General features: G+C 45.1%; 1 protein-coding gene and 1 long non-coding RNA gene across 2 annotated transcripts; both read left to right on the forward strand.

Moving 5' to 3' along the window:
* The first annotated feature begins 4,301 nt into the window (after positions 1-4,301).
* On the forward strand, positions 4,302-5,339 carry LOC117600703 (uncharacterized). Its single transcript, XM_034316450.2, has one exon. It carries the CDS (start codon positions 4,302-4,304, stop codon positions 5,337-5,339), a length of 1,038 nt encoding a protein of 345 aa, XP_034172341.2.
* Positions 5,340-12,919: 7,580 nt separating this feature from the next.
* LOC143306144 (uncharacterized) lies at positions 12,920-18,304 on the forward strand. Its single transcript, XR_013063577.1, has 3 exons — positions 12,920-14,328; positions 17,481-17,549; positions 17,638-18,304. It is a non-coding gene; the product is annotated as an uncharacterized LOC143306144 (long non-coding RNA).
* The last annotated feature ends 5,589 nt before the right edge of the window (positions 18,305-23,893 follow it).

Consider the following 23,893-nt stretch of genomic DNA (forward strand, 5'->3'; position numbering starts at 1 on the left):
TGTTACGTTGCGCGGCGAGCACACGAAGCTAGCGCGCAGCGTAAAAGAAGAAAGAAATAGAGAGAATGAAGATAGATGTTAGAAAAGGTATTCAATTTCATTCTTCTTATTTTTGGGCAATGAGAAAGGTATCGCTTCCACCAGTTCTGACCGCGTATGACGCAGAAACGTCCTCTACGGTCAGAACAAATTAAAAGACGGAAATTTAGATAGTATTTATTTCCGTTGGGTTCGTCAGTGTTCTGGGTCCCATATGGGTCCCTCCTTGAAACTTTGTGTTGGGGTGCGTGGATTTGAAATATAAAGTAATACAGGAAATGATACTGAATGGAAGTTGAAAGAAATGTTAATACAGTTTAGTGTGCAAAAAGAAAGTAAATTCAATTCAAAATAACTATTGAAGCTAACAGAGAACTGAATTCCAAATGACTATTGTTTGAATACTGAATAAATTCTGTTTAAATTCTGATAATTACTATTAGATGAATTCAATTAAAACAATACTGATTTACAAGGGTAAAGATGCTTAACCTATTGTTTACTATAAATGTGATAGAAATCGGAAAAGATACTTAACCTTTGTTTTACAATGAGACCTTCTAATATAATTATAACCGGATTTGAAATGTAAAGTGTATTTTTAATGTAGGGCGACTGCCTCGACCAAGTATAATAGAAAATTGAGATTTTGGCGGTTTCTATCCGCAAGGTAACAACCTGAATGAAGAGACTCTTACAACCCCCGAAAGGGCTTTACAGGTCGTCCCTGATAAAGTATCGTAGTCGAAACAATCGTCACACGGAAAATCGCGATGATTCAAAAGTCGGAATATTAATACAGCGAAATAATTGTAATTCGGTACTTGAATGTGGGAAACGAGACTGTTCGCGCGAATCGCGCTGACTTCTCCTAGCGAACTATTTTGACAATAGGTCGCTCGATGGCGACAGCGTTTAGTTTTATACGAATTTAGAGAAGGGAGGGGGGCGCCGCGAGGCGCCAACGAGCATTCGCAAAAGCGATTTAGAACGGTCCGGGTGTGCCGCGTTGCACGGGAAGGGAACGGAAAAATGTCCCGCGTCGCGAGGTACGAGCGCTGCGGAGAAAGGGGTACCCACGTGCGAGGCCTCGCGAGTTGTTCGAACGGTGTCATGTGAGTGCGGTGAACGGGCACATGTATGTGCATTATCCCCATGGAGTGCACGATGTGGCGTGCACTCCCCCCTGAACGGACACAGGTATGTGCATTTTCCCGCCGTGGTGGCACAGGAGAGGTGCGTGGGCGTACCATGGTGCGCGGGTCGACCAAGCGTGCGTTTAGCAGTAAGAAGCACCCCCCTGCGAGCGAGAAGCGGATTGCGAGCGGTACGCGTATTGCGTCATACGTGTGTACAGCGTCTTCAGCGGTAATGTATGCGTTTCGCTATGTACCAATATTCGATGATCAGCGTTCATCTCCGTCGTTATTAAGCGCTTGTAAACCAGGCTTTTTCCCTGCCTAAGACCAGGGTTTTTTACTGCCGGTATCGCGTGCCCCCCTTTCTTTGCAAATAAACGTTATTTTCTTTGGTTTTCTCCCCCCCGCAATATTCTGTGTTTTATTTCATAACCTTGCTCGCGCGATTCCATCTCCTGTTACGGCTCACCCATGATTCCATATTTATATCTTGGTTAATTCGATACATTTTCTGGTGCCCCGGGTGAGGAGGAGATGATCGTGCTGACCTGAGTTATGGTTTGATTATTTTTACCGATTGGAAAGAGTGAAATGCTGATGATCGATAGGATCGAAAAGGTATTATTATTTCTGGTACGTTGATACATGTAAGCAGCCCATTGTTCGGACGACCGGGATTTAGGGTGGGGGTCCAACGGTCTCGCGGCCTCGGTCTGGAATATTCCATAGTGCGTTGTTCGCACTGATCGTTGAAGTTTTACGCGTGTTGAGAAACGGCAAGCGCGAGCGCGACGACGGCGGCTGTCCTCGCGAACCCGAGAAACGGCCGAGGAAGATTTCGCGCGCTTCCTCTTACAGGCCGTCCTCTTGAAGGGTGCCGCGGCTCTGTTAAACGGATCCAGGTAGAATATGCGGTAGAAAATGATGTAGAACCCGATGGATATCCCGGCTGCTTATTTAATTGCATCTTGAGATTGTTCGCCCCCCCCCCCCCCCCCCCCCCCCCCTTCGCGCGGGGGGTCGACGGCGCCTGACGGCAGGCTCGAGCGTGTCGGCGATCGTCTCTTGTTCTTCCTCTCCCCGGTCGAGAAGCTTCGCGTAAAATTCCCGGGTTGCCTAGGTAGTCTTTTGTGCGAATTCGTGGCGTGTAGATCGTGTCCTCCTGATCGATTGCGCTCAACGATACGTTCAATCAGTTCTCGTTTCCTCTTCTTCGCTTCTACTTTATTGAGTTGGTTCGCGGGTTTCTGAGTGTTTACGCGTTACGCGTGTGTCGTCAACACCTGGTGGTTGGATTATCAGTGCGGTTGCACCTGCGGATTACTTCTTCCCTCCCCCTCTTCTTCTTCGGGGTGCACGAGACAATGGCACCGGTCATCCTTCGGCGGGCCACTCACGCGGAGATCGTGGCGCGAGAGGACGCGCAAGACGATCCCTATCTTACCGACCGTGTTATCGACCGGCTGCAAACGGCGTACGAGGACACTCTCGATTTCTACTGACGGTACAGTCCGAGTCAGAAGTTTCAGAAAACTGTGCTACGCCGACCGGGCCGCCGGATGAGAGTCTCTCGTCACGGGACGAGCTCCGAGTAGTGAAGCTTCCGAAATTAGACTTGCCCACGTTCTCCGGAGGCTATGAAGAGTGGGAGAACTTTTGCGATTTGTTTACCGCGCTTGTGCATAATGCGCCGCGTTTGGCGGACGTTACCAAATTACAGTACTTAAAATCCTGCCTGAAGAGCACCGCGGCGGACTTGGTTAGGGACGTGACGACCACTAACGCGAACTATGCGACGACTTGGCACGCGTTGAGGGCGCGTTTCCACAACCCTCGACTGATTGTTTACAACCATCTGGCAGCGCTGATAAATATGCCGTGTCTTAAGCGTGAATCCGCGGTGGAATTGCGCGCGTTCGCTGACGAGGTCCAGCGTATCGTCCGTGCGTTGACGAATTTGCAAATGCCAGTCGCCCACTGGGACGTGTGGTTCGTTTATCTATTGGCCGCGAGACTGGACCCGGAATCGCGAAAGGCGTGGGAGACCGAATTGAGTGTTAAGGACCGATGCGCCGCACTGAATACCGATACAGATGTGTTCACTGCGAGCGCCCTTGAGCGGTTCCCCAAGTTCTCGGAACTCTCGGAATTTTTGGAGAAGCGTGTACAAACGCTCAGTATGATTTCTTCGGAGTTGAGCAAAGTTGAAAGAAGGGCGTTACCCTCGTCAAAACCGATACCCGGCGCCCCAAAGGTGTTTCATGCGTCACCCTCGCCACGTAGCGGCGGAGGGGCAGCGACGTGCCCCCATTGCCCTGGTAAACACCCCTTCCGAGCAATTCCGAGCTCGAGCGCCATCGGAGCGCTACGCGGAGGTGACCCGCTTACGTCTCTGTTATATCTGCTTCGGACAGCATAGGGCCGCCGAGTGCACCTCACTCTTGCGATGCGCGACCTGTAAGGGAACTCATAATTCACTGCTCCATCGAACACCCCCTTGTACCCCCCTGAAACGGGAAGTTTCGAGTAAACCAAGCACGTCTCGGGAAGGGAGATCCCGCGGTTCCGCGGGCTTTAACGTACATACGGTCAACGTGGTTCCCCGAAAGTGTACGGTCATTTTGGCGACCGCTCAGCTGACGTTGATAGGGCCGCACGGGGCGCAGACGCGCGTGCGAGCGTTGTTGGATCAAGGATCGCAGATCTCTTTCGTTTCGGAGTCGGTCGCTAATCTCTTACGGTTGCCGACATGTCGTGTTGATATCGCGTTGAACGGCCTTGGAGAATCGGCCGCCGGCGTTGCCCGCCGGGCCACGCGGTTCTCCCTCCGTTCCGTGACGGACCCATCTTACCAATTTGAACTTGACGCGCTCGTTCTCCCCAAGCTTACTTCGCGGCTCCCGGCTCGACGCGCGTTGGAGCTTGACCTCGACGCGCTTGCGGATTTACCCTTGGCGGACCCGCAGTTTTATTTACGGTCAGCTGTTAGGCTCGGGTGTCCGGCATTTCCCCTCCTCCCCTCTGACGGCTCAAGAGACGGTTCTCGGTTCGATAGTTTCCGGTCCGTTACCTGCGGCCGCCCCACGGCGGGCGGACGCGAGCTCGCTAACCGCGACATGCGCGATGCATTGCGCGTCGGGCGAGCAGACTTTAGAAGAGTCGTTGCGACAATTTTGGACGATCGAAGACTTCCCCTCAGCCGCCGCTTCGCCCCGACCGGAGGACGAGGCGTGCGAGGCACTCTTTAGAGACACCCATATTCGTGATTCGAACGGTTGGTTCGTTGTGCGTCTCCCCGTGAAAGGTGTCTTGCCCACGGTCGGTTTGGAGACTCGGCGCATGGCGATGGGCTCGCTGGCCTGCATGCATCGTCGATTCGTCCGAGATCCTAAACTCGCTCAAGCTTATCGGGAGTTCATGTCGGTATATGAGTCGCTCGGACACATGGAACAGGTGCCCACATCTGAAATAGATGACCCGCGAGCGTGGTACCTGCCGCACCACGCCGTCGTGCAGTCGACCCTCTCGACTTGGAAAATCCGCGTTGTCTTCGATGCCTCGCGAAGGACCTGCGATCGACAATGTTTGAATGATTTCCTGATGGCCGGGCCCGCCCTCCAACGTGACCTGTCCTTAAATTTGTTGAATTGGCGACGGTACCGTTACGTCTTCACGGCGGACATCGTCAAGATGTTCCGCCAGGTTAATGTCTTCCCCCGCGATCGGGATTTACAGCGGATCGTGTGGGCTCCGAACTCGTCGGACCCCCCGAGAGAGGATCGTTTGACGACGGTCACTTATGGTACGGCTTGCGCCCCGTACTTCGCTATACGCACTCTTTTGCAATTAGCCGAGGACGAACGATCGCGATTTCCCCTTGGTGCTCAGTGCCTCGCGTCAAACACGTACGTCGACGACACGTTCGCAGGAGCGAATGGGCTCCTTGATGCAAGGCGTATCCGCCAGGAACTCGTTGACCTGCTGCATTCGGCCGGTGTCGAGCTCGACAAGTGGTCCGCGAATCACCCGGATTTGCTTCCCCCTAACGCGCCGCGAGCGGTAGAAGAGGAGTCAAGGTCGATCGGCACCGACGAGTCCGTAAAAACGCTGGGAATTTTTTTTCGACGACTTCCGGTTTCCACGACGGGTCCGGTGTATTAACTAAGCGGGTCATTCTGTCCAATATCGCGCGTTTATTCGACCCATTAGGGTGGCTAGCCCCCATTACCGTGACCGCGAAAATACTCATGCAGGATCTGTGGATTTTGAAATGCGAATGAGATGCCGAACTGCCGGCAGATGTTCGTGATCGTTGGGTGACGTACTGTAGTTCCCTTTCATCTCTCCCTGCGTTGTCTATTCCTCGCTGGTTGGGCGCTGCCTGCGACTCGTCCGCTCAACTGCACGGGTTTTCGGACGCGTCTTCCCGCGCGTACGCCGCGGTAGTTTATATTCGGGTCGGTGATGGCGAGGGCCGATATCGTGTTTCGCTGTTAGCCGCCAAGAGCAAGGTTGCTCCGGTCAAAACTGTGAGCATCCCCAATTTGGAGTTGTGCGGAGCGGTGCTCCTCGTTAAACTTCTCTTACACGTGCGGAAGCTGGACTTCCTCCAGGTCTTCTACCGGTCTTCGCGTGGTCGGATAGCCAGATTGTGTTGTCGTGGCTTCAAAGGCACCCCTGTACGTGGAAAACATTCGTGGCGAATCGGATATCCTTTATTCAAACGGAGTTGCCAAGCGCCTCGTGGGCGCATGTGTCCACGAAGGCCAACCCCGCTGATCTAGCCTCGCGCGGCTGTAGACCCCTCGAACTAACCGATTCGGAGCTTTGGTGGCACGGCCCTGAGTGGCTCGCCACCCCGGAAGAGTGTTGGCCCAAAACGGAGCCGACTGCGCGCGCGTTGCACGTGACCGCGAACCCCGTTGAACCGGAGCTGCTGACTATATTTTTCTCCCTGACACGACTGTTCCGCGTCGTGGCCTACTGTCTACGCCCGATACACAGACTGCGCAGACGGCTAAACGACCTCGAAGAGCTGCCCAGCTTTTTGACGACATCGGAGCTGGGAGATGCGCGTACCGCGGTTTTGAGGATGGCTCAGGCACACGCGTTTCCTGCAGAAATCCAATTGTTTTCTTCGCTTCAATCCAATCCGGTATTCTTCGCTTAGCCGACTGTTTGTGCGATACGCCCACCAAGCTTGCTTGCACGGTGGACCCTCGCTCACCTCGGGCACGGTTTTGAGACACGTGTGGATTTTGGGTCGGAATCGTCTCGTCAAAACGGAAATTCGTTTATGTATCACATGTCAACGGGTTAAGCCGCGATTGGCGCATCAAATGATGGGGAGTCTACCCGCATCACGAGTCACCCCGGCGAGACCGTTCTCCTCAGCAGGGCTAGATTATGCCGGCCCTATCCAGATTCGCACCTCGAAGTGCCGCGGCCATAAATCGTATAAGTGCTACATCGCGTTGACCCGTGCCATTCACCTCGAAGTGGTGAGTGACCTGACGACTCAGACGTTCCTTGCAGCATATCGCCGGTTTGTAGGACGACGGGGTGTTTGTCGGAACCTGTACAGTGACAATGCCACCACCTTCCGTGGTGCGGATAGGGAATTGCAGTCCATGTTCAAGGCTGCGTCGGACTTTTATCGTGAAGCGGCCTCGTCTCTTTCTAATGACGGGACCTGTTTCGTCCGACGCGGAATACAATGCACGACAGTTCTCGAAGTTCGGTTTATGACATGAACGTGCAAAACAAATTCTGGTAGAGATTAACTTTTCCGCATTTTTATTAAACTTTACAACCGACAATTTCACTTTCGCGCGACAGTAAGCTTTATTTTCTCGAACCTCTTAATCCTAATACAATAGCTTCGAATTTTGCGCCTCGCCGTCCCAACAACTCGAAGACATGTCATAAACCTGAAGACCTGAAGAGTCGACCAGCAACACGTGCATAACGGCATTTGCTAAACAAAGGTCGACTTGAAGGAAAACCCTGTACTCCGTCAAACCTTCGAGAACCCCCTCCTTCCACAAGACAACCCACACTCTCTCCCCAAGAGGGGTGGCCAAAGGGCGGACACGCGAGTCCACAATTTTCAGAAAAGGACGTTGATTGGAAAAGACGGAAAAATCAGCAACGCCTTTTGACAGCACTACGAGGTGCCATGGCAAACATTGGACGGTTTGCTCGACACTTCTCTCTCGAACGTCGCATCGATGAGAACACGAAGGTCTCTCAGTTTCAAAGCGCACAGGCATACGAAATCGGCCACTACAAAATAATCTTCACGTCCAACAGTCGGGACGCGAAGTCGAATCCTTTCTTTGAACGTCGTTCGGTTCAAGTGTGACGGCATACGAAATCGGCCGAACTCCATTCACACATTTATCGTCGACAAAAAAAAAACTATCGATTACAGTGTCCAAAATTAACTTGGCGGACACGTGTTGTGTAGCGTCACGTACCTAAAGGTTTAGTTGGGCTTTACGACCCCAACAAGGAAACAATCCGCGCGGCGACACGCAACACAAGTTTCTACGCGATCGAAGAAACAGGACCTCTTGGACCTTTATTCCCCCGAATTCGCCCCATTATGGAGACCTGTGGGAGGCCGGTGTGCGATCGGTTAAGCACCACCTCATTCGTGCGATCGGTGAGAGAACCCTGACGTTCGAAGAACTGTCTACCGTCCTGGTTGAAATTGAGGCGTGCTTGAATTCCCGCCCCCTGTGCCCCTTGAATGCCGATGTCGAGGACCTCGGTGTCCTCACACCCGCCCATTTCCTTCTGGGCGAGGCGTCAGGCCTCATTCCCGACGAAGCACCGCCGGAGGTGCCTGAGAACCGCTTGGAGCGATTTCATATACTTCAGCTGATTCGAAACCGATTTTGGAGCCGATGGTCCAGCGAGTACCTTCAGTATCTTCAGGGGCGCGTGAAGTGGCGCGAGCCCACGGAAAACTTTGCGGTAGGCCAACTCGTCCTTCTGCGGGACGATCGGTTCCCCCCTTTCAAGTGGCCAAAAGGACGCGTTGGAGATCCATCCAGGGCCGAACGGCCTGGTACGGGTGGTTACAGTGAAGTCTGCAACATCCACCCTGCGACGGCACATTGCGCGACTGCGCCCCCTGCTTTTGGAGCAGGAAACCCCTGGCGTTGCGTCAAGCAAGCGTTAAGTAATTTGCCGAGAGAGATTCGTCCGACGGACGAAGGCGGGCGGTGTGTTCGCGCGAATCGCGCTGACTGCTCCTAGCGAACTATTTTGACAATAGGTCGCTCGATGGCGACAGCGTTTAGTTTTATACGAATTTAGAGAATGAAGGGGGGCGCCGCGAGGCGCCAACGAGCATTCGCAAAAGCGATTTAGAACGGTCCGGGTGTGCCGCGTTGCACGGGAAGGGAACGGAAAAATGTCCCGCGTCGCGAGGTACGCGCGCTGCGGAGAAAGGGGTACACACGTGCGAGGCCTCGCGAGTTGTTCGAACGGTGTCATGTGAGTGCGGTGAACGAGCACATGTATGTGCATTATCCCCATGGAGTGCACGATGTGGCGTGCACTCCCCCTGAACGGGCACATGTATGTGCATTATCCCCATGGAGTGCACGATGTGGCGTGCACTCCCCCCTGAACGGGCACAGGCATGTGCATTTTCCCTCCGTGGTGGCACAGGAGAGGTGCGTGGGTGTACCATGGTGCGCGGGTCGACCAAGCGTGCGTTTAGCAGTAAGAAGCACCCCCCTGCGAGCGAGAAGCGGATTGCGAGCGGTACGCGTATTGCGTCATACGTGTGTACAGCGTCTTCAGCGGTAATGTATGCGTTTCGCTATGTACCAATAGTCGATGATCAGCGTTCATCTCCGTCGTTATTAAGCGCTTGTAAACCAGGCTTTTTCCCTGCCTAAGACCAGGGTTTTTTACTGCCGGTATCGCGTGCCCCCCTTTCTTTGCAAATAAACGTTATTTTCTTTGGTTTTCTCCCCCCCGCAATATTCTGTGTTTTATTTCATAACCTTGCTCGCGCGATTCCATCTCCTGTTACGGTTCACCCATGATTCCATATTTATATCTTGGTTAATTCGATACAGAGACGATCTAAAATGAAGAGACTCTCACAACCCGTAGGCTTAATAGATCGCCCGTTTTGCCTTGTCGAAACTCAATAATAATGCCGTGCTCGACAAATTAGTACAGAACAGGCTTACCGTGAGACTGTAGAATATAATATACGACAAAAATCGCTCTGAAGTTTGCTATGTTATCGTTGAAAAATCGCTGTTGAATCTGAAACACCAAGAAAGATGAGAGGCTGGTGTCGCACTAACACTTGTCGCGCACCCGGTTGTTGTTTATTGCAAATGAAAATTAAACAAAACGTATTACAAGACAATTACAATTTTTGAAAAATATAGAATAATAAACGCGATTGAAGTTAATACGAAAATGACGCGATCTACGGATTAAAAGAAAGAGAAAAGATAGTATTTTAATAGTATGAAATGAGTTTAACGTGCGCGTCTCTGAGTCTGTGCCGCGTATCCGGAATTTCACCCTCGCGACACTCTGCCTAATACGTAGGACTTGCCGCGCAGCTAAGTTACACGAAGTACAATCGACAACTCTATCTCTAGACGCACGGGCTCCCGTCACGACTTACTCGATTGTTCGATGAAGAGTGATCAGAATCGATCGCGATCTTAGCCGGAAGGGCCCGTCGCGAGGAGGATGTCCTGCGTGAGGACATCTCAACAAATCATAGCGTGTGACGGTAGCGTCACATGCGTCGCCATTGGTTAAGGACGCGTGCCAGACGAAATCCTCTAGATCATTTTCTCTCTCCCTTTCTGGTGTTCCATCTCTGTCTAACGGCTTTTCGATGTTTCTGCGCCGCGGCGCGGCGGTTCGGCGGCGCGGTCCGACGCGGTCATGGTGTCGTGCGGCGGTCCGGCACGGTTACGGTTCGAGTCGGCGGAGGTAGTAGGATATCAGGATAACGGAGTCTTATGTCACTTCTGTGGCGGACGGTCGCGGTACGCGGTTTCGTACGGGGGGGGGAGCGTTGGTCCGGTAGAGACCCGACAAGCGTATGGTCCGATCCGCCGGTCGGAAGCCGCCTGGGGTGGCCTCGGCTGTGGCTAGGAGAACAGTGATGCTTCCAGCGGCGGTCGCAAACGCGTCTCGACGCCGAACATTACTGGAGGAGAGTGTAAGGGAGTCCATAAATACGGAACAGTTTCACTATGTCGCATTCGTGAGATACGCTCGGAGAACAGATCTGGCTTACTTCGGTTCGCGTTGCGGTATATATCTTGCCGAGACACCGTTTGCCTCGCGGGTTCGTGATCCGCGCGATCGCCATCTGGTGACGGTGTTACGACTAGCGGCGCGTACCGGGCGTGCTGCGGCAATATTTTAAGGGGTGATTCTAGGGATCAAAATAAGACGAAAATCAAGAATAACGAAATAGCGTTTACGGCTTTGTTTTCTAGTTATTAACGTTCAAAAATTCGAGTAAAAAGCGCCAGAACCCTGCAATCCGCTCAGCACCAACGACCGAACGTCATGTCAGCAGGGGTCGGTACAGTCATAACCAAGAATCGTTGAATGGTAGAAACTTACCTCGTGCTATTCTGTTTCTCGGTACTGCAGTATTCGGTTTCGATTCTTGGTTATGACTGTACCGACCTATGGAATAGCTATGGAATATTGGTATAAATGAAATAGAAATTATTTGACACTTTTTAGTGCATTTCGAAGTGGGATTTGTTTCTTGTTAAAAATTATTTTATTTCACACTTTTTAGTGGAACCTGTAGTATTTTTAGGATAGTGTAAGGTGATTTTGGGTTTCTGTTACTTAGCTAATAACCATAAACCTAAAAAATATTGACCAAATTTAAATGGTTAATAAACAACAAATTCCATAAATTTTTGCAAGTGGGGTCATCGCGGATATACAGTGTCACGCGACTACCTCTACAGCCGAAGAGGGATGATTGCTAAGGTGATTCTAAACAACTTTTTCCTTTTCCAAAATGTTGGTTGAGGCTTGTTTTTCTAGTTATTAACAAAAAACACCGACCAATCCGAGCGCGTACAGCGCGCGGGCTCAGGGACTGCAATGTCGGCTATGAAAACCGGGCCTGACGTAGGTCGCAAACGAACGGCTCGGCACCACGTTGGCATAGCACAATAAAAAATTGGACGGGTAGAACATTTTTAGTCGTTGTTTAAAATGAATACGGAACCTAATCTCTTGTCGCCTATCATAATGTAAAAAATGCAATTCTAAGCATTCTAAACAACAAATGAAAATGATTGAAATGGAATAATTAATAAACGTTTGATTTGGAAGCCACGTTAATGATGAAAAATTTGAAAACAATATAAATGAAACTTTCGTATTCGTTCGTAAATTAACCTAATACGCTGAAAGCAGATAATTGTCACTGGGAATCGAGGAAACGCGTTCGGTAGAACAGCAATTTTCATGATCGGGCCAGTGAACTCCCCTCATTTATTGCACTTAGGTGTGAATAATAGGCGAGGTGTTTGCTTATCGAATGTCCAGATTCGACACAGTGATCTAGTGGGAATTATTTGCTTTCAGCGTAGCAAGTTAATTTAGAAACGAATGGGTAAGTTTCATTTAAATTGTTTTCAAATTTTGCATCATTAGTGTAGCCTTTAATTCAAACGTTTATTAATTATACCACTTCAAACATTTTTATTTATTGTTTAAAATCCTTAGAATTTCCTTTTTTCCATTATGACAGGCAATAAGAGATTAGGTTCCATATTCATTCTAAACAGCGACTAAAAATGTTCTACCAGTTCAGTTTTTTATTGTGCTATGCCAACGGGGTGCCAAGCCGTTCGTTCGCGACCAACGTCAGGCCCGGTTTTCGTACCCGACACTGCAGTCCCTCGGACTGCGCTCTATCCGCGCTCGGTTTGGTCGGTGTTTTTTGTTATTAACTCGCAAACCAAGCCTTAACCAACAATTTGGCAAAGGAAAAAGTTGTTTAGAATCCCCATAGCAATCATCCCTTTACGGCTGTCGAGGTAGTCGCCTGCCACCTTGTAATTCCTACCAAATATGAAAGGTTTCATCGCGAACGATACGTTCCTTGCGGAGTAACATGAAAGCGTAGATTTTTTGCTATAATAGTAGTTATTAACAAATTCAATAAATTTTTGCAAGTGAGATCATCGCGGATATACCTCCTACTTAATGTGAAAGTTTTCATCACAATCGATACATTCCCTGCAGCATAAACGCCAGAAGACATAAATGAAGTATTACTTTTTTGCGACATAAGTCGTTAGGAATGAAAAAATACAAACATTTTTTTGCGAGACCAATCGGAAAATATACTCTACAAGATGCAAAATTTTTTATTCGATTGGTCCATCCGTCTCGCGGTAATCGGTGAAAAATATAAGTCAAGCATTACGTTTTTTGCAAAAAAATCGTTAACAATGAAAAAATGCAAAATGTTTTTTTAACGGGACCAATCGGGAGATACACTCTACCAGATGCAAAAGGTTTCGTTCCGATTGCTCCATCCGTCTCGGCGTAATCGGTGAACATACATAAAAAAAAAAAATACATACACATCGAATTGAGTATCCTCCTCCTTTTCGAAGTCGGATAAAAATTGAAAGCATTTCTCATGTTATCGCACGAAATATGTCGAAAATATCGGTTTTTGTTTTTTTTAAACACGGCGCACCACACTTAAAAATCTGAAAAAAATTGAGGACACCGGTCAGGCTAATATCTAAGTACTGTGAAAGTAAAAATCTAGTGGTTTGAAAGCTTCTACCCGAAATCTCAATTTTTCGACTTTTTTTTGCGTTTTTGATTTTTCACGCCTAGGATTTGCAACCGAAAAATCTGAAAAAATTCACGATCATAAAGAAACATGGCTGGAATATTCTAGAATTTTTTCAGATTTTTTGAATACCATTAAATAGGGAAAATATGGCAAACACCACTTTTTCTTTCTCACCCTGTAACTATCCTTCCAGTTGAGATACAGGGTTGAAACTGGGTGTACAATGGTTTTTTATTATAAGCTATAAAATGGTGCATTGCTGAAAAAAATCGGCTCAAGGGCACTTTGTACCATCTTATCCTGGTATACCCTTTGCGCATTATTTCGCGCGTTTAGCTCCGATTGGAGACGCTCGACTTTCGCTCGTACAACTGCGATTTCGGCCTGCGCAGGATCACTTGACGTAGCCATATTGTATAAGAGTCGCTAGGCTAATTTTTGCGTTGTAAGGAGAAGAATTTTAGACTGAGATTTAAGCTAAATCGTGAACAACAGATATGTTTAATTCGTAGATGTGTTGTACAAACGTCTATGGTTTGTGTATGTTGGCGAAATTCTCTACAATCGTTTACTCAGTGGCGAAAGTAGTTCGCCGGTGCGTCGTTACCGATAGCGACAGCACCTCTCAGACACGCATTGTTCTAAACGCCCCCTCCCATCGCAGGAACCGGCACGTTAGACGCCATTTACCGGTTTCTTACTTTTTGTAAGATCGCGCGTCGCGTTAACACGTGTTCCGCGGACCTCGCAGTTCTCGTGCAAGTACGCAGTTCTCGACCTCGCGAAGCTGACCCGTTCAGCCCGCGGTATTCAGTGTAGTTTTCTATCATTTGGTAATTCATCCTCGCAGTCAATTTATGTTGTTTAGTGCTAAGATTGTGATTCGTGTTCTCGCTTGTACACAGTTCATCTATTTGTGACCACGCTTTGTAAATTGCGTTCGTGACTTTTGTAAATACTTTTGTCCTGTAAAATAAACTGTTCGTGTTTCGTCAAACGCGTGTCTTATTTTCCGCCCGTTCAGACCACGTGAAAACTCAAACAGTGTATGTTAAGACCTCAGAGGTATCTCAAAACAGATTTATGAAGCTGAGTCGGAGCGTATCGATAGAATCGTGAAAGCTGACTGATTGTGTTCAAATTCTGTCTGAGATTCAACGAGAAGTGACTTTGAAAATGTGCTATTGAACATGACTTACCGTGCTTCTAAATTGGTGCGATAAATTCATCGGTTCATGAATTTATCGTTGTTACCATCTGTACAAGGTACATAGAAGGCAAAATGGACGATGTCTTACGGTGAGTTTATTGCTCTCGATAGTTAAAATCGTAAGATTGTTGAAAGTACAAAACTGCTATTATAGTTCCGCGATCGGTTTAATATTACGCCGCGTAACAGTATAGCCTCCTGACTGTGCCCTCGATCTCCGTCCGGGATAATGGCGGGCATCTCACGGCTACCCGTTATAGACCAATACGCTGGAAGTAGGTTGAAAGGTTGAAGCGTCCCACGCCAAGCAGGATGTAGATGTTCTCGCAACGGTGAGATTGCTGGTAACCCAGAAGACTGAAAGCGGACGAACAGTTTGTGGGTGCAGCTCCTTGTCCCTTTGTTTGGCGTGGAGAGTTCACTTCCTCTCCCGCGCAATACCTCGTAAATCACGTCGGGGTCACCAATGAAGGGTTGCTGGCCATCAAGGCCGTCGAAATTGTTTGCTGACCCTACTCCTGCGGTCGAAGTAATGATGAGGGAAGGTAGTAATTACTCTGGGTTCCAGAATTAACAAAACTATTTTGACTTGGTCAATTGCGTGCTGCCGTTACAGAGGTTTCGACTCCACTCTCTCGACTTCTTGCGAGAGGCGCTGTTGTTTCGCAAGACGGAGCTGCTGCTACCTACAGACTGCGTCGGTCAGCTGCCATCTCTCGGCAATTTTGCTGGATTCTGTCTACCCTAACCAGATCTTACAAGATGGCGTCTGTCGCGGTGTATTCTCGTACTGGAGGATATTGGGCCAGGTCTCTCGACCACAACTCTGCTGCCACCTCATCACAAACGTCTGATACAGTCAAATCTAAATTTTTACACAACCACACTTTGTCTACTACATATTCTTGAATAGACTCACCCGATTTTTGAACTCGCGCACTCATACTTCGTAATTGTTCGCTCCACGAATGCGCATACGTGAACGTTGCTATAAATCTGTCCTTGAAGTTGTTAAACGTTCGCAATACATCGGTTTTACTCCATTTTAAGCCATTTTAAGGCACCGTCCGCAAAGTGAGCTTAATCACACTCAACACGGTAGCATTTGTCCAATTATACGGTTTTATCGACGAAACACTTTTATCGCGTTCTGCGTTGCGGTAACCGACACTAGTTGATCTGTTAAATCGGCACTGAGCGTTCATTGCAACGCATTAAAATTTTGTGCCTGATTAGTTAAGCTGGTCCCTAGCGCTTGCAGAGTTTGAGTTAGCATCTCCACCCGAGTCTCATTTGATTACACGGTAAATGGTTGTGCAGACCGTATTTCCTGTTGTAGCCTCATTTCAGTTTCCATCTCGCAAACTCGTTGCTTGTATCTCTTTCGTTCCTCCTGACTTTATTTCTGACGTTCAAGTTCTGCGCAGATTTGCTTAAGTTCCTAATTTTCAGCCATGCTTTTAAACACAATGCCCACACAGATTATCCCAACGGCTAAAAGATTGTCCTTGAGAAAGTTCGTTTACTGTTATGGCTCCCACTTCTCGAATACAAACGCCGCACACTTCCGTAACCTCCATATCACAACACTCGTATCTTTTTGTTTGAATTTGTCCGTTACGTGCGTATAAACGTCTTAGTTTATCTATTTTTACACCGGTATTTACACAGATTACCACTGTTCCTAATATAACTATGTCTATTCTAATGGTCATTAACCACTTACTGACCATGTGCAGCGATATTACGCAGGAATGTCGCATGGCATTTATCAGGATCCCACTTCTGATTTATTGTTATATTACGTTTTTCTTATCAACCAGGTAAACAATCAAAACACACGTAGTAGGGAATGGAAAATAAACTAAAATTGTCTTGTAGGTAAAGAAAAGAAAGAATAATTATAGATATATTGGGCTGTTCTTTAGAAGGGAGGGGAGGATTTTTGAATGAAAGTGGTTTGAAGGGGTCCAGGGGGAGGCGCCGAAGACGAATTTCCGGTTCCGCAAGTGTGGAAACTATCGGTGCCCGTTTCACGTTTGGTTTGGTACAAAATTTTCATGTCCCTAGGCTGCGGCTCTATTGGTTTTCTTGTCTCCCGTCGTCTGTAGATCTGAACCAACCCTTCGGTCAAACCTCAAGGTCGATCATGAGCAATTTCCAGCGGGTGGGCGTGTAAGTCGGGTAAAATGGGTGCCGATGGTTTCCGCACTTCCAGAACCGGAAATTAGATTTCAGCGCCTCCCCCTGAACCCAAATATACTGCTTTTCCCTAAAAATCCCCCCCCCCCCCGTAGAACTACCATATATTGTCTTACTAATCTAAACTTGTTGAGAATATATACAGGGTGTCCCAGAACTGGGGTAGGATCCGTGGAGGGATGATTGCTGAGATCATTCTAAATAACTTCTTTCTTTGCCAAAATGGTGCTTAAGGCTTCGTTTTCGAGTTATTAACGAAAAACACTGGCCAATCAGAGCGCGCCTTTAGCACGGGCTGAACCGCGAGAGTGTTGGGTATACTCTGCGTTCAAATCGTGGTCGTGATCAAGTATATCGGCACGATGTCGGTGTAATAGGATTCGTTGGGCAAAAGTTGTATCAAATAATGAATAAAGAAGGAAAGGAATAATAGTATCGAATTATTGGTTGCTCATGAACAAGGAATAAAGTAATGAATCGTTGCTCATGTAGAATGAATAAATCGAATTGATCCAACAAGTAGTGGTACTAGGCCGGTTCTAATCACTGGCGTCCGCATTTTTGTCCTGACTCAGCAGAAATTTGACACCGTCAGTAAAAATATGATACCTCCCTCTCACCCCCACCCCCCATGACCTTGAACTGAAATTTGACACCGTCAGCAGAAATATGATACCCTCCTCCCTCCCGCCCCCACCCCTTTAACAACCCCCCACCCCATGACCATGAACTGAAATTTGACACCGTTAGCGGAAATATGATACCCTACCCCCCACCCCATGACCTTGAACTATTTCTTCTTATCGGAAGACGACGCAATACCCTGCCCACTTGTTTCTACGTTTTGGAAATGAGGTTTTTTGTTGACGCAGCAAATCTGACGCTGCAATTCGTGACTATAGAAGGTAGGGGGTATGCTAAAGTTCGAAGCACACGCAAAACCAAATTGACCATCGCCGCAAGTGCATGGTTTGCGAGATTGTATTGTGAAAAGTGAAATATGTACTCTAAAAGATTTCCAAGAGTTTTTTTGTTATAGGAAACATCCCGCAAATTCTACTGAAGAAGAGGCGCACAAAAAAATGACAAAACATCAGGATGATGTGAAGTAAGTGTTCAAAACACATTCCATTTAACGCTAATAAAGGTATTTATTTGTTCTAATAACATACTTAAACGGTATTTATTTGTTCTAGAATCGCACCTCAAGGATCAAGTCGAATTTTGGGTCGAAAATATCCATTAACGGATTCCTGTACGAAGCATTTGGAAATCGGCATAAATATACTTGACAACAATTTCTATCCACAACTTGTATTATCAGACAGCGGCAAGCCTGGAGCTGAGCATAGTAACGTGGTCGCTGATTGTAGCCGAAGCAGACAACGTACGCAGCTTCTTTGAAGATCCAGGGGATGCGCGAGACAATATTAACTTTAACAATATAAGTATTGAATTTGGAAAGTTATACGGTGAAAAAGTTATTAAATTCTTTAATAAAGATACATATATCTGTATGATGAGAAAAACCTTTGAAAAAATGTTAATTTGAAATGATTGAAATGCATAATGCATTATACGATAAACTGTATTCGGTGGAACAAAAATTTAAAGAGTTTGTAGCATTAGTTTGTGGATACGGAGATGTAAAAATGCCTGCAAAAGTTGTGCAGCATATCAAAGAAAATGATATTTATGATCCAAATTCAATCGATGGCGAATTAGTAGCTTTAGGTATTCAGGTAATAATAACAACTGAATCAACAGCATTTTAACAGAGAAAAAGGATTATGTTACAAATTATACTTTAATAAATCATAATAATGTATTACATTATTTGCAACTTCTCTCTCTACCTATATAAACCCAAACATCCCAGGAAAAAATTTCAGTTCCTATACGATAGTCGTACGATGCGCATATGCATATTTGATCTTCGAATTAGCACAAAAAGAATTGGAAAATACTTTTGTCTGCGCGCGTTGCTGGAATATTGTTAGCCAAAGAAGAAAGTAATGGCACCGCGGAAAAGTAACAAAAAGAAGAAGACGAAATCGCGCATACTTTCCAGTTGCAAAACGAGGGGGATTTCTTCCAGCACTTGTACCTCTTTTTGCAGGCCTTTCAGCTTTGGGTACGGTGGCTGGCGGTGCAGCAAGTATCGCCAAGGCAGTCAACGATACATCTGCAGCACGAAAAACATTGGAGGAAGTGAAACGGCACAATCGTGTTATGGAAGAACGTGGACTTTATCTTGCACCATATAAACGGGGAAAAGGAATTAAAGAAAAAAAAAGCGCTTCGGCAAGTTGTAATGCTTCCACAGGGCGCAATGACAAATGTACAGTTATATAACTTTGTATGAAAGTTGAACTTTCCATATTTTCGAGGTGTTTTCATGCATACAAATTTACCCTCTAAATCGTTCTTAAACGAATGCGGTAAAGTGGGGTAATCATGTTAATCATGTTTGGAAATCTGAGACCACCGACAGAGTTAATAAACTACTGCGGAAACCATGTAACGATTTTATACAATCACTTTCTAGCTGGAAGTGTATAAAATAGTTTCGATGCGCATAGTCTTCACAGTTGCAAAGATGTCGTTGACGTTTACGTTAAGCGGAAAAAGTTCTGTGCTTAGCACTGATTATTTTCCACCTATAGACTTGAGGGATGATAATTACGAACTCGGACTCGTTGATTTTCAAGCTTTCAACACAATACCGAACGTTAACTTTACAAACAATAAATTTTACTTTGATACCGACGGTGAGATCACGATACCGGATGGTTCGTACGAACTCGAAGCGCTAAATAAATACTTGCAAAAGAAAATAATGGACAAGACAAAAATTATTTTATTTCATACAAATAACAGCACTTTGAGAAGTGAAATATATAGTGATTATACAATCGATTTCACCAAACCAAATAATATAGGATTGCTTTTCGGATTTTCTACATATCGCATATTACAGCCGGGGCAATGGCATGAGTCGGATATACCTGTAACGTCCCCGAAGCGAGTACGCTACTGCACCGACGCGTAGGGAGAGCGGTTCCCTATCAGAAGGCGACTCGTACAAGATTAGAATGTTTAGGGATTATAGGTTCGGGTGGTGCGCGGTAAAGGAGTGAAATCCACCGTTAATTCCTTTCTATAAATTTTGTTTATTCGGAAAAAGAAAAGTTTGTAGTATTATAAAATAGTATATAAAAAAAATAAATATGAGAAAATTAAGAAAATTAATTATGAATAAATAATTGATTATGGATGCACAACAATTTTCGCCCTAGAGTTCGAAATACAAAAGAAAATAATTAGATTAGTTGAATACAGTGGAATACGCCCTGGATTAAAAAAATACAAAGGAAATAATCAGATTAGTATGACAATCGCGTTCGAGCTAAAATGAAATACATAAAAAGAAAATCAAATTATTAATTACAAAGAAATTCGCCCTAAATAAAAAATACAAAGAAAAATAATTAATTAATGATTTTTATAAACGCGGCTTGAAAAATCTGGATCCGATTATCATCTGGTTAAACAAAAACTTTAAAGCTACTATTCTGTTGTCTCGAATTTATAAAAAAAAATATAATTTAGAAATTAATTGTCGATAATTGGCTCGGATCCGTCCTAACAGTGTAGGAGGTAGCTCAATCAGCCGGAGAACGATTTCTAGGTATCTTAGCCGTCACTGATAGGCCGCTTTCAAGTAACTTCTGCTTTCGCTCGCTCGTTAAGCTTGATAGCAAACACTGCAGGACAATTTCGCTACACCAGAGCCTGTGTGCTAGTAGGCCGCATTCAAGGAGCTTCCGCTTTCGCTCGCTCGTTAAGCTTGGTAGCAAACCTAACACGTAAGAGAACCGCTACGAACCGGTAATAGAGCGCTCCGGGTCTATCGTGGAACCTACGCCGCTTTGTCGACAAAAGAATTTAGCTACAAGACTCTATTTGATAATCACATCAGAGATTCGTGTCGGACTACGATCAGAATCGAAGTGAGGTCGCGCTGCTCGGCACGCCTCTATTTATACTGGGAATCTGCTAACGTAGCAGTTTTTTTCGTATATACTTTCACTACCGGAAGTTTTTGGACTTCGACCTCTGCGTACGTGACTTCGCGTGAATCGCTATCTCTCTTTATGGCGCAGTTACTATCTCTTTCTACTAACGCGCGCTCTATGTCGATCTCTTATCGACACAACAATTATCGATCTATTTTTAGGAGTAATTTTTGATTAAACATAACTATTAATAAATACAAGAATCTTTTACAATCGTCCTGTGGGATGTTACATACCCGTAAATATTATGAAAGTAAATGTGCTGAGGATCGAATGTAATATTACAACTGGCGCGTATAGCAACGGTCAATGTGTTCATACCATTCATGAGTTTTCACCGCGCGTGCCACCAGGATATAAAATTTCGGATAGTCCTACGAACGTCATTTATCTTCTAGTTATCGTGAGAGCCATTGATCACCTTAGTATACGCATTATCGATCTAAACGATAATCTGATAAATTTCCGTGAAGAAGTGACAGTGAGGCTTCATATTAGGCGGTGTATAAAAATAACATGAATATAAACATAATAATCAATGGCCTGTTGAACGGCTCAAACGGCTCGAACGGCTTGCCGTTGAACGGCTCGAACGGTTCGTTGAACGGCTTAAACGGCCTGCTGAACATTTTACGGCAGATGCAACAGCTGCAGTAAGGATAATGATGTAAAAAACGATATCAATTATGCAATCATTCAGTAGAGGAAATATATCCAAATCGAACACATCGCAAGAGCACATCGTCGAACGCTCCGACGCGACGCACAGTGGCGAATTTGCCCGAATTCGTGGCCAAAATTAATATTTTGGTATCTGATGCAAATTAATGAAATAACTTACAGTATTATGGTTCTAGAATGATAATAATGTACTTTTTTAATAAAAAATATTAATTTCTTATACAATATGACTTTAAAATCATGTCTAAATTATTAGATTGAGTAGCATATCTTTTCTTTTTACATGGATTGATTTTTTAGAGCATTCCACATGATAAAGTGTTAAATTTCAATATTAGAAGACGGAAAAATGTACAATATAATACATATATACATTAATATACATGAAACAAATAATATTTACAGATAAACATACATATATATATATAGATTGTTCCAAAATATTCTAAAAAAATTTATTCTAAATTGTTCTAAACATCATTCCCGTTCTTCTTCTTCTTCTTCAAATTCTAGAATATTTGGAATGTCGAAGAATTGAATAACATCCGGAGGATATGTTTTTCCTTTTTTCGGCCATACTTTCCTCGTGCTGCTTATATATGGATCTGACGATACCAATAAATTGTGATAAATGTCCTCTATAGTTTTTATTCTAGAAAATTTTCTAGAATGATGCTCCCGAAACTTCTTAATATCTTTATTCCGGGACTCTTGAGCTTCTTCACCTAGTTGTCCGATTGGAAGGATTGCGTGTTTAATTATGTCTCCAGAATGAAATAATATTACAGTAACTTTGACTTTTTTCTATTGGTTCAATTAATGTTGTGGAGGTGGTGTACTGACGTGCTAATTGGCTTATGGGGGTGTGTCTAATTTTCCTAAACTGAAAATTTCAGTGGAAGGAGAAAAAAGGGACTTTCTGTAAACAGGTACAAAAAGAAATGCTAAATGTGGAAAAGAACTCCAATGCCATAAATGTACCCTTCGTCATATTGCCAGAACTATGCAACCGTAGGATTGAAAATACAAAACAGGTAACAGACTGTATTCATCGCCTGTGTTATAAACATGCCCTACTCATCAAATTGCTAGGACCTTTTAACCGTAGGAATAAGAACATCAAGCAGGTAAAGCAGCGTACTCGCCATCCTATGGTATAAACGACCCGCTCCACGAACCGTGCGGCCAGTAAACAAATGATAATAATTCATAAGGTCGCAAAAAGTCGCAGCTAAATGAAGCAGATACTTGTTCAGTAATCTTCAAGGTTTCATTTAAAAAAAAAATTACCGGTCGATCTTGGTCGATGGACAACTTTTTCATTAATCAAGTAGAAAAATGTATAGGTCTTGTATTCTTATCTATCGTACCTTTAATAATTAAGAAAACGTAATAACACTGGGATGTATATTAACTAAGAACATGCTAGTTTACATCAATACTGATAAACTAGTATCATAGCCCGATAATAAATCACTAAGCTACTTTTAATTATGGTCGAAAAAACTGACGTTACAAAAATGCCAACTTTGAACTCGTATATCTCTAACAGAATTACATATAAAAGATTGGCAATAGGGGGGAAATATGCTCTGATAATTCATAAATGAAATACGCTACAAAGATTTTTCAAATTCGCAAAAAAAATTTTTTCACTTTTGGCCACGAATTCGGGCAAATTCGCCACTGTGCGACGACGCGAAAGGTCCGTTTAATATATGTTAAATATCCGTTCATTTAATAGCCTTTCAAGAGAGCAAGCAGCACTTATGCCAAACATTACTGGAAATAATGCTGTTGTACACAAATGCTAAAACTCAACCGATCAACAATCCGCCGAATGCATTACACAGTCCAACAAATTTGAACTTTTTCTGTGATTTGCAATATCCATTACGTGATTCTTATAGGCTTTTGTTCACTGATTACGAATCTGCAAACCGTTTTGCTTCTATACGTACAGTTTTTGAAAAACAGGCATTTTTGTGAAAATGTGTGGTTGGGGGAAAAAATGCAGTATTATATGAAAACGAAAAATGCGAGGCAGTTCAGGTTTATGTCAAAAGATAGAGGAGACTTTCCTCTATACGTCTGTATGAACAATTATATTTTTTGATGATTTTTAATATTTGTAAGTGCTTGTCAAAGTTTGAAAAAGAGGTGCCGTAGGTAGTTTGTACGCGCTATTTTTGTATTTTTATAAAAAATCTTTTATCTAGCAGAAATTTACTGTACAGGATTTCATTCTATAAACATTTCTGATGAAAAAACCATTCACAGAAAGTATCGGTATGGTTTGGTGTTGGAACAAATAAAGAAAATATCCATCGAAAACGTGACTACGACGCGTTGCCGCTAGGCGGCCATTGTATGCCTACCTCGCCGCGTCAGTGCCGTAACTACGCGTAATGGACATTTGTACCACTTTAATAGATTTTTGCTTACTATGAGTGTGTATAATATTACTATACAATGAATGCTATATCACTCATGTTCACGTCGGAGAAATTTTACTGTTAAAGAGCAGATAGTTATTAAAGGATACCGTGGGTATACAGATTACGCGTAGTTACGGCACTGGCACGGCGAGGTAGGCATACAATAGCCGCCTGGCGGCAACGCATCGTAGTCACGTTGTCGATGGATATTTTCTTTATCTGTTCCAACACCAAACCATACCGATACTTTCTGT

This window comes from Osmia lignaria, chromosome 16 (genome assembly GCF_051020975.1).
Source record: "Osmia lignaria lignaria isolate PbOS001 chromosome 16, iyOsmLign1, whole genome shotgun sequence".
In the NCBI taxonomy this organism is placed as follows: Eukaryota; Metazoa; Arthropoda; class Insecta; order Hymenoptera; family Megachilidae; genus Osmia; species Osmia lignaria.

Excerpts from the sequence above, each read along its gene's own strand:
- LOC117600703 (XM_034316450.2), top strand. The coding sequence starts at position 4,302 with ATGCATTGCGCGTCGGGCGAGCAGACTTTAGAAGAGTCGTTGCGACAA.